Genomic DNA, 16968 nt, shown 5'->3' on the forward strand with positions numbered 1-16968 from the left:
AAAAGGTGGGACATACCCCCATCCCAATCAGGAAAAGTCAGGCAAGCTCTTCTGGGCTCAGGTGGTACTAAATAAGCACAGCTGCCAAACCTGGTCCGCTTGTGCGAAGTAAACTTAAAAGGAAGATTTCAGAGTAACAGCCGTGTTAGTCTGTATTCGCAAAAAGAAAAGGAGTACTTGTGGCACCTTAGAGACTAACCAGTTTATTTGAGCATGAGCTTTCGTGAGCTACAGCTCACTTCATCAGATACATACCGTGGAATTTCCACGGTATGTATCTGATGAAGTGAGCTGTAGCTCACGAAAGCTCATGCTCAAATAAACTGGTTAGTCTCTAAGGTGCCACAAGTACTCCTTTTCTTAAAAGGAAGAGTTTGTCACAGGACGGGGAGGCAACCAGGAGGAGGGCTGCTGTGTCCCAGAGTTTGCTGACTCTTGCAACAGGGCCGCTGGGCAGAAAACAGCTTGCAAAGCTCTGCTGGCCACAAGGATCCACCAGGCCAGGTATGAGCCCATCACAGCAGGGAGGGGTTGGAGATAAGTTCTCATCCAGGGTCTAGCCGTACTCCACCTTCATAAACAAACTAGATCGCTGTAGACTCTTTTCAGAGACCAAGTGCCCCCATAACTGGAAGGACTTTGGAGAGGTTGCCAAAATAGGTGATCTACTGGTAAAGGAGAGAAGGTAACTGGGCTTATTGACCCTCCGCTCGCTCCGGCTCATTAGTAGTAGCGACTAGTCATCTGGGTGCCTCAGCCTTTGGGTGCCCAGCCTGGGACACCTTCAAGGGGCCTGAATTTTCGGAGGGGGAGATGCTCAGCAGTTTCGGAGAACCAGCCTCTTGGCTGTGCCCCAAGTTGGAGAGCCAGGATCTCACCAGTCCCCTTGGAGAATCCCGGCCATCACTTCCTGCTGCTCTTGCTTTTGCTCAGGCTGGGGCTCTGGGGCCCCATCACAAGGTTTCTACCATCAGTTGGGGGGGAGAGGGAGTAACTCTCAGTGAAATCAGTAGGGACCTGAGGGAAAAACTAGGCCCAAGGGTTGGTGTGAGAGGCAAAAGGAGAGTGAGAGACCCAAGGCCTGGCCCATGTCTACCAAATAGGAGCTTAGCCCATGCCGTCAGTCTGCTGGGATAAATGCTGCACTTGCAGCCAGCTCTGGACTTCCCCTCTCTCGCCACATCCTCCACGGTAGCAACAGTGGTTTAATTAGCCAGCTTCCTTTGATGCTGCACTTTGGGCATTTCTAGTTCAGCAAACCACATGTCGTTAAACATTAATAGCATTTTGCAACCTCTGGCAGGCAGAGCCGAGGCTGGGGGTTCTCCTGGGGGCCTTCAACCAGAATGTAGGGCTCTGTCTTCTCTTCTCATGCCTTCATTCTCTCTCTCCCTCACACACCCCGTATCTCTCTGCCCTCGTCTACACGTCAGAGTTTTGCAGGCCTATCTACGTGGGTCAGGGGCGTGAAGAGGTGAGATGTCGGACTGACAGAGCTGTACCGCCAGAAGCCCCTAGTGTGGAGACAGTTCTACCAGCCACGCTTGGCTTTTACCAGTATTGCTTATTTCACACAGGGGTGGGGACGGAACGAACTATACCAGCCAAAGCTTTGCGGGTAAAGCTGTGTCTACACTAGGAGCATTTGCCTGTACAGTATACTGGTCTAGCTATACCAGCAAAGCACTCCTGGGGTAGACTGGGCATACATCCCTCTCTCTCTCTCACACACACCCCCTTCTCTGACACAATTTCGGTTTGGTACAGTCCTCCTGCTGTTGGGTTTCTATATCACTGGTCGACTTTGCTCTCAGACGCTAACGCGCCCAGAAAGCCTGGGTGTATTTTTACCTCTTCCCCTGTGTCATTTCCCATTAGGAAACGTGCTCTCCCTACCTGCTTTCCAGATAACGAAATGGACTCGCTGAGGCTTTGCCTCCGATCGCCCACAGTTAGCTTGTGTTCCAAAAGCACGCGTCATCCCTCATGCACAGTGACAGGGGCAATGGAGAATAAATCTGGGTCACTCCAGCACCGACACCCGAAGCCTCCTTTGGTCTGAAGCGCTCTTGCCTCTGAATGAGTCTCATACTGTACGGCTGGCTCAGGGCCACAGAGTGAGAACCACCTTTCTCCTCTGCAAGGCTCAGAAATAGAGTGTCTGGGCGTCCACCGGACAGGTTCTCCCACCCCAGGTGCTCTGGTTTCGAGACACATTGAAGTCCAGAATCAGCCTTTATCTGGCCACTTTCTTCCTTTAATCTTACTGTGGCATTCGTATACACCAGTTTGTCCTTAACCCCAAAGCTGACTATGTTCCCAGTGGATTGCTCACTCCAACGGGTCCCTGGGTTCCAATCCACCTGAGGCTCACGCGCCCTGGAATATTGCTTTGGGTTCTGGACGTATCAAGCCAATGCAAAATTCCAAAGCAGAAGCAGCAAGGTAACCTTCAAGCCACTCCTGCTGGTAGGGCAGAGATCAATGCTGATGGGCTTCCAAGAGGATCCTGGCCTCCCCCCACCCTGGAATACATGCAGGCTATGCAAGTGAGGCATTCACGGTGAACGTGCTGAGGTTTGGACCCCAGTCTAGTCCTACCTTGTCCTCACATACAGTTCCCACCATAATCACCAAAGAAGAATGAATCATCCACAGTGTGGGTTTGCTTTTTTCATTTGAGGAATGAGCATTCTAACTCCTCTCCCTCTGACACCGGTTGCACGTCCCTGACCCTTTGGCTGCCGGGAGTCCCCAGTGCAAGCAAAGATGAGAGATGCCCTGTCCTCTCCCCTCCCCAATCTGCTGCTGACTGCAAAGTCTATGGCTTTCTTTCCAGTTGGCCCAGACACCAGAAGCTCATAGCTGCCTTGAACTGTCCTCTGATTGTGTATCTCTCGCTGCCTAACGTTTAGATGCAGAGAAGATTCCTTTGGTGCTGATGGGCAACATGCAGCAAATTCTTCAGAGAGCGCATACTTCTTTGGAGCCTTACCCTTCCAACAGAAGAGAATGGGGATAGCAACCTTGCAGCACGTGGTACCCATAAGGGTGCTGAAAGTCCCCTCTTCACCTTGCTGGGCAGAGCATTACCCCACATTCCCATCCAGTGTCCTGCATGTTTGGTTAAAGACAGTGGGCAAATCCCACCCTCAGCTACACTCATGCAGCCCCATTAACCAATACCACTCATGCACCCTATGGATCGATGCACCCACTGCACCACCGTGGATCTATGCACTCATGCAACCGCACTGACCAATGCATCCAGTGACTGACCAATGGACCCACGTAATCTGGTGCAACCTCCCTGATCAATGCACACGTGCAAACTGGTGCAAACCCACTGATCAATGCACCCATGCAGACCAGTACAAACCCATTGATTAATGCACCCATGCAGACCAGTACAAACCCATTGATCAACGCACCCATGCAGACCAGTACAAACCCATTGATCAATGCACCCATGCAGACCAGTACAAACCCATTGATTAATGCACCCATGCAGACCAGTACAAACCCATTGATCAATGCACCCATGCAGACCAGTACAAACCCATTGATTAATGCACCCATGCAGACCAGTACAAACCCATTGATCAATGCACCCATGCAGACCAGTACAAACCCACTGATCAATGCACCCATGCAGACCAGTACAAACCCATTGATTAATGCACCCATGCAGACCAGTACAAACCCATTGATCAATGCACCCATGCAGACCAGTACAAACCCATTGATCAATGCACCCATGCAGACCAGTACAAACCCACTGATCAATGCACCCATCCAGACCAGTACAAACCCATTGATTAATGCACCCATGCAGACCAGTACAAACCCATTGATCAATGCACCCATGCAGACCAGTACAAACCCATTGATCAATGCACCCATGCAGACCAGTACAAACCCATTGATTAATGCACCCATGCAGACCAGTACAAACCCATTGATTAATGCACCCATGCAGACCAGTACAAACCCATTGATCAATGCACCCATGCAGACCAGTACAAACCCATTGATTAATGCACCCATGCAGACCAGTACAAACCCATTGATCAATGCACCCATGCAGACCAGTACAAACCCATTGATTAATGCACCCATGCAACCCCACTGATCACTGCACAAAGTACACTGCTACTAGACATTGCACCAGAGCAACTGAGACAGAACTTGACTCATTAAAGAGAGAAGAACCTTGTACAACTGGCAGCAACATTCCCCCCGCCCCCACCCCTTCACTCTTGTAATTGATGCCAAGTGTTCAGGGAAAGGGACTCGTAAGAGGATTCCTTCACAGACCCAGCCTTTGTCCAGTATCACACGACTGCTGCCTGATCCAGAACCAACAGATCATTAAGTAGCATCTAGAGAGGGAGGCAAGACTATTAAGAGCTGGCCGCCAGCACACAAACAAAACAAGAGGAAGGTGGCACCTTACCATGTGATAGTTAATCATTTCCTGCAGGCTGTCTCCAAATTTGTCCAGGCACTCCTGTGAAAGGAGAAGAGGAAAGGCAGTGAATGGGGGCAGCTGCCCTTCCTCCAGTGCTGGCAAGAGGGGGAAGGACAGTCTTTAAGCCACTGAGGCACTCGCTCTGTCAGTTGGCAACTGTGCATTGACATAAATGGCTGGCACTGAAGCCAGAGGCTGCCCGTCCTTTCTGGTTTAGTACTGAAACCAGCGCCGCCGGGCTGTTTCTTCTGCACGATGGTTATCCACATTTCCCAAATAACCGATGCTCACTGTCCTAGATTCCAAGGATCCTGTTTGCATTCTGGCTTCTTAAAACCATAGTGCCTCTTGCAAACAAGGATCCTATTCTTCAACCTTTTCAACATTGCATTATCTGGGGATTCTTTCAGACACCAAGGTGAAATCTGCCTCTTAGTGAGACTTAAATGATGAATAAGCCTCGAGCTGGTCCTCTCTACAAGGACACATTTCACCCAAAGGGATCAATATTCTGCACATCTGTAGCACAGCTTCCATGTAAATATTCACCAATGCTCTGCACAGACTCTCAGGGATCCCTGGGAGATTCCTGTTAAAATTCTGACCCTAGCTGGAATGAGATTTGGCATGATTTCCTTGCCTTCAATGGAGTTCACTGGATATCACTGACCCTCCCTGCCACAGCTGATAATAGCAGTACATGTCTGCAAAGATCTCAGTGTGCTTTGTAGATATTATGCCTCACAACCATCTGCTCTCCACCCCTCCTTTAGTGAGACAGGTAAACTGAACCCACTTTTCAGGAGGGTAAACTGAGTCACGCAGCGATCATGTGTCTTTCTTGTCCACTGGGGCAGTGGCAAAACTGGGCAAGGAACCCAAAGTCCTGATTCATACATATATAAGTAAAAGATACTCGCACAAAGGACCTCTGATAGGAAGTCAAAGGAAGCACCACATAGAAACCCAGTGCATCACTGCATATTGCAAAGCACCTACCTAGCATCACAGATGTCTGCCTATTCCTGGGAAACATTTTTATTTGCTCAGTTTAGAGAGAATCCCCAGAAATCCTCCTCCTATATATAATGCCCCAATCTCTTGTTGAAAAGTTTAACCCTTTCTGATGCTCAATCCCCTCCTCTCCCAGGCAACTCACCGAAATCATTTCGTCCTTCTTGCATTGCTGCGACAGGTCTCGGACCCCGCTGACGAAGTGCTTGTTGGTGGTGATGTAAGCTTTCCCAGCCTCAATCATCCCACTACATAGCTTCACCAGCTGCAGAGAGAGGAAGAGACGTGAGTGGGGAATGTCCTACAGGGCTGGCCAAAGAGTTTTGAAAAGAAACCTGACTTGCAAATAAAATTCACCGAGTTAGTTTCAGTCTGATCTGCGGGGCTAATGCCATGGTCTGAACTCATAACCTTCAGAGTTAAAACTCTGCATTGCTACTTGTTGGCCTAGCTTAGTAACTTCCTTACTGAATTACTCTAGTTTACTGATCGGCCACTGGCAGGTGACAGACACTCTCTCTCGGAGCGTGGGTTGCAGTCAGACAGCCACCAGTTGTGAAATGCCCATGATCCCAGAGGCTTATTAGTCTGAACATGTGAAGCCAAACAGAAAGAATCAGCACAGGACAGAATCAGGAAGTGAGGTCAACGCCCCCGCTGTCATTTAAGAAAACAGAGGCCAAAGCCTGAGCTGGGGTAAATCGGTGTAGCTCTGTTGTCTTCAGTCGATGTGCGCCAGCTGAGGATCTGGCCCTTACGTTTCTAGCTCTCGTGGATGGCGAAGAAAAGCTTGGGACCGTGGCCTGGGTGTAAAGCAAGGGTGTCTGCCGACAGCCGAGGCAAGAGCAGCAGCCAATAGAGCCACCGGGCCCCACAATCATACAAGACAATGGGAGGGGCAGGGGGAGGTGGGATCAAGGCACTGCTGCTGCCCAGGAGGGGAAGGAGAACCCTGTTGCTGCTAACACCACAATCAGGAAGGGAAGGAGCATCCACACCCAGCCTCCTCTCTGCTCGGGTGGTGGCCATGGGGCGGCCCCCAGGTAAGGGCGTGGCCAAATCACTGGGTTGCCCTAAGCCAGCGATCACAGGGGCTAAGGCCACAGCTCTCAGCTGTGCCTGGTTTGCCTCCCAGATCAGCTGATTCGAGGCTACAGCAAGACCTGCCGGGAAGGAGGGAGCTGGAGAGAAAAGCTTGCTGCCAGTTAGAGTCCTGGGGGTGAGGATGGTGATGTGCTGGGGCCTGAGCTAAGGTGGGGATAGGGTGACCAGATGTCCCAATTTTATAGGGACAGTCCTGATTTTTGGAGCTTTTTCTTACATAGGCACCTATTACCCTCCCCAACCCCGTCCCGATTTTTCACACTTGCTGTCTGGTCACCCTAGGTGGGGAGCATTCCCTGCAGACAGGTGCTTGGCTCAAGAGGCCAGAGGAAGGCCTCGTTGGAAGCAGGCCTTGGAGGACGTGGCCCTGGGCAGTGGGAAAGGTGATCCATGTATTAGTGTGCCAAGACTGCAGCTTACAGTACATAACAGAAGGCCCCAGTATGATGCTACCTAGAGCAGTGATGTGGAAACCCTGCAGCTGAGGGGAAGGATTGAATGGGAAGTCATAGCCCAGTGAAGTCTTGAACCCTGGTTGAAGCAGGGAGGAAGCCCCCTGCAACCAAGAGGGATGGATTTAATCACTGCACAGACCCTAGCAGAGAGCTGTGCCCAAGGAGGGTGAAAGGATTTTGCACTTTCATTGCTCTGGAAGGAGAGGATTTTTGGTCTGGCCAGATCACACTACCAGCCTGGGGAAGACTGTCTTTGGTAGGGAAACTGAGGCACAAATGCATGCCTAATGGTGAAGTAGTAAAATGCACCTTCACACTGGCCTGGAGCGATGGGGGGTATGAGTAGCTGAAGTGAATGGTTTGCAGCCCACTTGTGTGCTCAAAATGATTTGTTAAAACTATTCAGTGGAGATTCTGAACTCAACTGCAGGTTCGAGAGTTGTTTTGTGGGCGATTCGCTCCATATGTTCTCTCTGGATTTTCCTGGGAGGGCGGGGGGGTTAGGTGTGGGAGGAAGGAAAGCAAGGGCAGAGGCTGTGACATTTAGAAGCCTGACAAACGTTTATCTGATATAATAGATCCGAGGGCTTTGTATTTTTTTAAGCTGTGTAATACGCGTAGGGCCAAGGACCAGATCCCTGTAAAATCAGAGGAACTCTAGCTAACTCTTAAACACTGTCTCAGTCGGTCCTGCAGCCCAGGGAAACAGTACCTCTGAGTACTAAAGATCTGAAGGGAATAATGGTATTCCCCACTGAGCGGCTCGTGGTGCTAGACAGTACAGTTGTCTTCACTCCGTGGCTGTGGAAGGTCCTAGCTCTAGTGAGGGATGTATTAGCAAGAGTGCTACATACAGGGCGTCTGATTCTCCTCTGAGTGACATTACAGACTGTTACCACACCACTGAAGTTAGTCCAAACTGCCACCAGTCTAACAGCGGAGTAAGGCCCACTCCTTTGTTTTAAAGATGGGTGCACAGCAACATAGCTGGGCGAGGCTGCTTCCCACCGCAGCCCCTCTCAGGGTCCATTAATGGACTATGATCACTAATTTAGTCAGAACCGCATGGAGAATGTCCAGAAACAAAAGACTTCCAGATACACACATGTGAGCTCCTGAGCATCCCTAGAAACAGCCTGTCAGCTGATTGTAGTGAACGTTGTGAGTCAGAACTCACAATCCCTTGGTTATCTAATTTCTCCTTTTAGAAAGAATGTGGGGAGAGCAAGGACTCAAAAATCTGTCTTCTTGTTCACTATAAAACCCCTGACCCAGGGAACCAGCACACCACCCACAGTTAAGGCCGGTTTAAAAAAATACTGTCTTATCCACACACTCCAAAAGAAACACACACAAAAAATGTTTTTGTTCAAAACTTGTCACTGAACGTTTCATTTATTTTTTTGACAAAATGAAAAATGTTGGCTTTTGACAACCAAACTTTTTAGAAACTGAGTTTTTTCCAGCAATTTTTCATTGGAGGGAGAAACCAAAATCGTCCACTTTAATGACTGTAAAGCCATTTTTGATAAATGTGACTGGCCCATGGGGTGAGTCAATGGTCTCCAGCTGTGTTAGCAGACTATTATCTGAACACAGTTCTCACACGCCTCCTTTCTCTCTTGTTCACATAATCTGGCGGAACAGAACCGGGTGCTAGAGGAACATTTGTGCTATTCCATCCCACCCCAAAGAAAGAAAACAAATTGATGTAGCTCCTGTAGCATCTGGAGCCCAGACGGACACCAGGGGCTTTGGACAGATCCTTTGGAAAGGAAATCCAGCTTATTCTGCAACGTGGCGGTTTTTAAAATACCTCCTCGCGCACACAGCCAAGGCTGTGTTCCTAGTAGCTGAGGGCCATTCAGCACGAGCGCACTCTGAAATCATGTTCCCTAGCTTCAGAAAGACTCCTGAAATATTAGAAGGCTTGGGCACCATTGGTAGGAAAGTAGCCTGCAACAGTTGAGGCAAACTTGAGGTCAGAGTGAAGGCAGCAGCCGTATTTGCACAGTTTAGAAACAGCTGTTTCTACCTCTAACTGTAGAAAGCAATTAAAGACTGAGAAACCCACCAAACCACAGGAAGGGCAGAGAGTTGAGTCTTAAGAGACAGATCCTGACACCCTTACTTGCACTGAATAGCACCTTATTCCACTAGTATTCCCAAGGAGGAAGGATTGCCTGGTGGATAGAGCATAGGACAAGGGCTGAGAAGAACTGGGGTCAGCTCCTAGTTCAGACATAGATTTCTGGTGTTATCTTGGACAAAGTTGCTTAATTTGCCTGTGCCACTGTTCTATACAGATAAGTTGACAATAAATCCACTAAGGACAGTGAAACACTCAAACACTCTGGTGATAAGGGCCATACAAACATTCCTATTTAATCTGAGCAAAACAAACAGAATTTTGTCCAGAATGAACCCTCAAAGCATAATTGCTTTGAATTTCAATGCGGGCCTTCAGCTTCAAATTCCTGGATCCAAACCCGCCTTTACTTGTTTCGGTTCCAGGCTGTGTGGCCCTATTTCTGATTCTGACACAGCCACAATTTCACATGAAATTTCACAGCCCTGCCAGGAGATTTTGGTGCAAGCCGGTGGAAACAATGTGAAAACGAAACTGATCTCATGAGACCTGTCATTCAAAATGGAAGGAGCTTCAAGACCAGCCCATTGCTACCATCTGCAGAGGGCCCAAATTACCTGAGACTGTAGCTTTAAGACAGTCCCGGCCCAAAGGTGCTCTAATTAGCTCTCTTATTAAATCTATTGGAAATGTATTTATGGGGCATTCCTCTATGCAATGAAATCGTGAGTGCTGAATTATTGTTTATAGAATTCTAGAGCTAACGCAGGGTTCCAGATTGACAGGCCTGGAAACCAATGGCCTTTAGTCACAGATTAGCCACAATAATGGCACTATTGGAATCATCAGAACAAGCTTCCCCGATTCTGTACAGCCAAAGCGCCCCAGTCCAACCTCCGAGGGACCAGCTCTAAGGGCCAACGGATAGCTCAGGGTTCTTTTCAACTTCCAATAAGGAAGTTAAGTATCTTATGCAGGCACCTGTCCGCTAGGAACTTGGCCTAACACCACCTATTTGAGTCCCATAGGCCACCCATTTCTTAGGGCCTGTGGCTTCAACAAAGTCAGCCTCTAAGTCTGATGCAGAAGTTCTCGCCCCTTCTAGCCAGACGCAATCTCCCTGCTAAAATCCGGCACTGGTCCTCCACCTGTCTGCTTCAGTTCAGAAACAATTGGGCAGATGTTTCCAACATTTGGAGGGAGACAACATGACTTTCTGTCGGTAAGTCTCTTGACTTGGATCCAAGACTTTTTCAACTCTCTTCCCACCCAGCCCCACTCTAAAACTGGCTATTCCAAACTATTCTGGCTGATGGAGGCTTTTGCCTCAGTAGCTGCTGATTGAGACCTCATCAAGTCATGCAGTAGCACAACCAGACGGATATTTGGAAACATTAAAGGGGCACAATTGATGTCAAAAAGCAGGAAATTTGACCTGCCTTGTTGCTTTTTCTACATCTTTTTGCAACATCCTTGGAATGTTTTGTATTTTGAGTGTATTTTGTTTGTTTGTTTAGCACTTGATCCAATGCTATGTTGTCTAAAATTAGAGTCCCAGCACCCAGAAAAACATACAGTAAAAGCCAGTCAGTGGGCACTTCCCAGCCCTCAGGGGAAATCCTACACTAAACCGATCAGCCATGTTAAGCCTGGCACTTGTTCACAACCTTCCAATAACAGACAAGCATGAGCACACAATAGGAGAGAGGAAAATCGGTAAGGTAGCAGGTTTCATATTCACACTTCCAATGGGGAAAGATGGTCTTATGATTAAGATACCTGGGACTCAGGAAGTCTGGCTTCAATTCAGTTCTAATTATATCCGGCAGAGGCCAGTGGTGTACACACACTCAATTTTCATTATAGTATAATAATAGTTTGCATTTCTATAGCACCTTTCGTCCAAGAACTTCAAAGCACTTTAAAAACATTAATTAAACTTCAGAAAGTTGCTGTGTGGTAAGTGTTATCTTTATTTTGCTGCTGGAGGAAAGGTGGTGCAGCGAAGCTATGGTTGCACAGGGATACTCTCTGGCAGAGACTGGAGTAGACCCCAGGAGTCCTGAACCTCATCTAATCAATGGGCTAGACATCCTCCCCAAATGGGAACTATTTAAGGTGATTGTTACAATAGCAAATGGTTTTTAAGACTTTATCACAATTGAAACAGATTCGACACGATATTGTTAAAACCATTCCCAGCTGAATTCCACATACACCCTCCTCTCTGTGAACCCCAGCTGTGAGTTACAGAGCACTCTTGTAACTAAACCAGGTTGCATACCTACAAACATCACAATCAGGGAGTGAACATTGCCTAGAGGTCTTAACTAAGGCCACGGCCACATTGTGTTAGCTGCTGGGCAGCCACCAAGTGAGAAATGTCCAAGTTGACAAGACAAAGACAGAGTGGAAGGAGAAACAGAGGCACAAAGAAGTGGCGCTCTGCTGACCTCTCTTCAGAAACAAGCCCCAGCTACTTGTGCTAAAAGGAGCAACCAACTCCCTCGTCTATGGCTGAGCAGCAGTGGCTGGGTCCAGCCAGCACAGGAAGACATGATCATATACACTAAGCCAGCATATCAACCAATGATTTTCTGACAGTCCGGAACAGACTGGCGGGGCCACGTTCCTAAACCAAAGACTCACCCCAGCCATCTCCCCCAAAGCCACTCTCTCAGCTTCCCCATCTTACCTTGTCAAGCTTTGCTTCTATCTCCACCACATCTGTTTCCACTTCATCTATGGTCGCCCTGTAATCAGAAGAGCAAAAAAGGGGAAATCAGCTGGTTGCCTAAACACGGATGATGGGCAGAGAAACCAAACAGTCCTTGAAAGGCAAAGGCCAGAAGAACTCCAAAAGGCAGAGGAGAGAGGCGAAAGTTTGCACCACCCAGTCAGGGGTTTCCTGCGCAGAGGCTGCCATATAAGCTGAGGATCCACATTTTGGGAGAATTCCATTCTGAGGATCCTAAATTATCTGGGATGGGTTTTGCTCCTGGGCTGATGAAAAATCTTGGAAGGGGGGGGAAATTCATGGCAACCCCCCATCAGTGTCACTGGCAAGTCACTGGGCTGTATTGTGCTAGGGCAATGTACAGCAAAGCCACCACCTGTGGGGTCTTAGTCTGATCTCGTTTACGCCCATGTAAATCTGGAATAACTCTTATATTACACCAGCATGAATGACATGCCTGGGATAAACGGGCACACTGGCAACCAGCATTAACTGTGCCTGCTTAAAGCCCTTGTGAAGCTCAGGCTGTAACGATGCCTCAAGAATACCCACACTGTTGGCTGCATCTTCCAAACCCCAGCAAGCCTTTAGCCCATATGTGGGCATATCTTGGTCCTGTTACCATCTCAATCTACTCACTCTTACACACCTCTGAGTGTTACCCTTAGTGCCTTGGCTGTGTCTGAAGGAGAGATCCATTGGGTCTGTTTTCTTTCCATTTCTTGGGTAGTGGTGACAGTAAGAGGCCAGTAGGATTCTGGCCTCACCCAACTATGGGAAAATTTCAATGACATCAGCCCAGCCCATTGGCAAAAGACATTTCCAGCTCAAGACCTTTGGGATAAATCCACTTTTCTCTTAGGCAAAACTCCAACTGCAAGAGCAGTAAGGCAGAAACCTTCCCATGGAGAGCAGCGTGCTGGGGTAGCCTGTCCCCAGCTGGGCAGCCATTCCCTTCAACAAGCACCTGGAAGTGTGGTAAACCTCACTGCAATTTTGTGTCCCAACACATGCAATCCACAGTCCATTGCATGAACCCTCTCCCGCTTGTGGGTTTGCTGTGTACAGCATGAAGTGTTAATGCTCTGCCTTTTAAAAATTCCAGCCATGGGCATGTGCCAGGTAAAAGGTCTGTGGAGGAAGGATGTGCTGGCGAAGCACCAATTCATGTGGCTTTATTACAGCCAAGGACGGGATGCACACAATCCAAAAGGAACCAGGAGAAAATCCCCAGGGCCTCGGTAGATCAGGCAACAAAATCTATTCTCTAAAGGCTCTTGTTGTTTTAAATGGATGAACAGCTGCCCAGGGACACATTGCTAACAACAGGAAGGATAAGTAAAAAATGATTGATAGGGCAAAGTCATAAAATTTGGATCCAGATTCAAACTTCCACCGAGTTTGGGAAGGGAGTTTCACTCTGATCATAAAGTCATAGAAACATCGGGCTGTAAGGTACCTTGAGAGGTCATATGATGTTGTGATCCAGCCCATCTCTCTCTCTCAGAGGAATTACAACTAGCAGAGCAAACTCAGTATTTCTCCACATTCACCACTCTTCCATGGGAAATAAACGAACAATACCTTCTACAGGTGAACACAGTCCCCATCTGACACTGCTACCAGGCGGCCGACATCCTGCCGGGTAATCCAAATGGAACAGAGATCGGAGACTCCCTCCGCACAAAGGAAGTAAATCAAATAGAAGGCCAGGCGCAGATCTCGAGCATGTCAATTCTGTCCTGAACTTTTAAGGCGATCGCCAATCCAGTACACACAGGCTTCAGGAGAGAGCACCTCTCCCAACAGCTACCAGAAATCTCCCTTGGAATGCTGTGAGGCACCAGATGATTCAGACAACTTACAGGGTAGACCTAATATTCAGTGACAACATCGGCCATGTGATACAGCATGTGACTGTGTGAACTCTCCTCCCTGCACGCTATGCCTGTCCCTATCACAGTCCTGTCACATTACATAACTGGGCCCAATTCTGACAGATGCTGAGCGCCCTCCAATTCTACTGAAATCCCTGGAAGGTGTGCGTATGCATGGGTCCTGTTATCCCTATTTTAGAGATAGGGGGCTGAGACACTGAGGGTACATCTACATGGCAAAGAAACCCGCCCCCCCCCCCCCCAGCAGCGAGTCTCAGAGCCTGGGTCGATTGACTTGGGCTCACCATGTGGGGCTAAAAACCCTGAGCAGGTTTTGACCCACACGGGAGCGGCTACACTGCTAGTTTTAGCCACGCAGCCTGAGTTGGTTGACACAGGCTCGAAGACTCAGCGCCATGTTTCTTCCTTTGCAGTGTAGATGTAGCCTTAGTGACTTGCCCAAAGTCACCAGGAGGTCTGTGGCGGAGCAAGGAACCGAACGCAGCTTTCTCAAGTTCCTGGGGAGCACCCTTACCCCTGGACCTTCCTTCCTCTCTGTTAACCTTAAGAGGAGACTGCATGAGCCAATCGAGTTCTCTTGTGCTTGTCCCTTCCCCCGCCCCAGTTAGTTTCTATCCTTTATGACATCCCAACAAAGCAGCTTTTATTTATCTCCAAGTCTGGGCTAAGATTTTCAATGGGTGGGACTCCCATTTCCCATTGATTTTTTTAGATGGGGAATTCCCATTGATTTTTACTGGGGAACTGGGTGTCTAAACCCCTTAGGAAGCTTAAAAATCCCAACCCTATTTCTTAGCTATCCTGTAAGGTCATTGCAATCTAACCCCATCCTCCAAGCAGCAAGCAATTTAAAAAATAAATGTTACATAGAAAGTTGCTTTGAAGGAGGATTCACGCCCATTGTATGCCAACACAGTAAGATATTTGTGGCAAGGACTGTCTTTTTTTTAATGACATGTACAGCTCTTAACACAGTGGGCCCTGATCCACAACTGGGGCCTCTGGGAGCTACTGACATATACATAAATACATAAATAATCACGATGATGTTATTGCTCAATACTGGGAGGGGCGGGGGCGGTCCCGTCTGCCATTCCTGGGCTTTCAGGGTATGTGGCTGTTTTGTTGAGTTTCATAAAGGTCATGGGAAGTGGTGGGGCTGTTTCCCGGCGGGGGGGGGGAAAGGGGGGAAAACTAGTTTATTTACTGTAATCTCCTCATAATCAATGTACCAGCGCTTTTAGAAGGGTTTGTGAAAGGTTTTTAATTGCCTTAGGGTGTCCAGCGCATGGGGAGTTCACACAGTCATGGGACACACCACCACATGACCTGTTGTGACTGAATATTAAGTGCATGTTGTCAGACGTATGAATCACCTGGTTCCTTACGTGCTGACGGAGGCTTAGTCTAGGCTCACTCTGGACCTCGCTGACTGTAGGGATTTTTCTGCACAAGACCTCCTGTCTTACCCCCCTTTCCTCTTTTTCTTTCCCCCCATTTTTTGCCCTCCTGAGGGGGAGCTAATGAGACCCACCTGACTTGGGTGCCACATGAGTCAGCAGAATTGCTCTGCATCTCCCGGCCGCGTCCCAGCATCCAAGATCCCATCATCGCCTCACAAAGGGCTGAACCGACACCCTGGATCTGAACAGCCTGAGAGTTTGGGGCGCTGACGCCCTGGCTCTGAATGCTGAGGCTTGTGTCCCGCTCCAGCTTCCGCTGCATAAATCTACAAGCAGGAAAATATCTCTGCCTCATCTCATCTCTCCAGCAACCTAGGTCCCCATCGGCATTCTGGGAATGCCTGCCTTTCTTTTCAAGGGGTTTTGGTGCTGACAGAAGGCTCTGGAGTGACAGACTCAGATCAGAGGCGTCTATTCTTCACGAGAAGAGGAGCAGCAGGGGCCGCATCAGTGCATGCTTCCCACGCCTCCCCCCTCTCCCGCCAGTCCGCCTTAGACCTGTTCTGGAAAGAGCCCAACAAGGCCTGGGAGTTCATTCTCCAGGCACAAGGAGCACTCAGTTTGCCAGCAGGAATGGTACTGAGCGCTAGCCGTGGAAGGGCATTTGTACATGAGGTTATTGTTTGTATAATGGTAGCACTTAGAGACCCCAGATGAATGGGGGGCCCCATGTGATAAGCATTGTACCGACACTTGGTAAGAGGCAATCCCTGCCTTGAAGAGTTTACAATCTAGGCAAGGAAAAAGAGAGGGCGGGGAAAGAGGGGCACAGAGAGTGGAAGTGACTTGACCAAGGTCACACTGTAGGCCAGTGGCAATAAAATCCAGCTTTCCCGACTCCTGAGCAAGTGCCCTACTCACTGAGCAATACTACCTCCCGATGGAGTTGCTCAGAATGGGGCTGAGACCATCATCATGGTCACATAGGCCACTAAAGGGCTAGCATGTGGTAATGACTTTTTGAGTCTCCTCTGACCGGGGTTGGATTTGAACTAGCATCTCAGAGGGTCCTGCTATGCTCCGTGTTAAGCTTGCTCAATACCCAGTGAGAATTCCCCTTCCCCTTCCCCTTCTGCTCTGAGGGGTGTCCAAATCTCACAAGGTGTCCTTCACAACATTTCTAAGATGCAACCTTCACTCTCTGTTCTCACCTCTCATCTCCTCCCTTCATTCGTATGGGAACACTCTCCTCTCCGGGCCCCCACACCCACATTGCTCCCGCTCCAGTCGCTACAAAATACAGCAGCCAAGATCATTTGCCTTGTCCGTCCTTCTGTTCACATCATCCCTTTCTTTGAATCCCTCCAGTCACTTCCCCGCTGCTATTGCATCTAACTTCTCAGGCCTTGGATCGGTCGGACCCTCCCTGCCTAGACACCTTCTCCCCCCAGCACTTGGACCATTCCAATGCAGAGAGCAAGCTGGAAAACGTTGGATTACATGACTTGAGAATTTATGGTGGAGCCAGGAAAAGAACCCAGGAGTCCTGGGGCCCACTTTTCAATTGGTGTAAATCAGCATAGCACTGCTGTCTTTAAAAAAACCTCAGGATGGAATCAATGAAGCAGCTCACACACCTAACGTCTATTTAGGCTCCAAACGTCCACTGAAATCAACAGAGCTAAGGAATTCTCTGGTTGTGCAGATTAATGCAGTTCTACCAGCTTCAGCAGAGCTCTGCACCCTCTACGCCAGCTGAAATTACAGTCCTTGATTTCTAACCACCGCTTTTAACTG

The 16968-nt window shown here is 48.8% G+C and overlaps 1 protein-coding gene across 1 annotated transcript in view; it reads right to left on the minus strand.

Moving 5' to 3' along the window:
- The window catches only part of ACAP3 (ArfGAP with coiled-coil, ankyrin repeat and PH domains 3), a 118733-nt gene that overhangs the window by 79345 nt on the left and 22420 nt on the right, over window positions 1-16968 (minus strand). The window contains exons 2-4 of the mRNA XM_077837201.1: window positions 11829-11886; window positions 5631-5750; window positions 4457-4510 (exon numbers count right to left, since the gene is read on the minus strand). Of these exons, the coding sequence (XP_077693327.1) occupies window positions 4457-4510; window positions 5631-5750; window positions 11829-11886 (232 nt within the window). The remainder of the gene's footprint in view (window positions 1-4456; window positions 4511-5630; window positions 5751-11828; window positions 11887-16968) is intronic.

The sequence above is a fragment of the Eretmochelys imbricata genome, chromosome 18, assembly GCF_965152235.1.
Source record: "Eretmochelys imbricata isolate rEreImb1 chromosome 18, rEreImb1.hap1, whole genome shotgun sequence".
In the NCBI taxonomy this organism is placed as follows: Eukaryota; Metazoa; Chordata; order Testudines; family Cheloniidae; genus Eretmochelys; species Eretmochelys imbricata.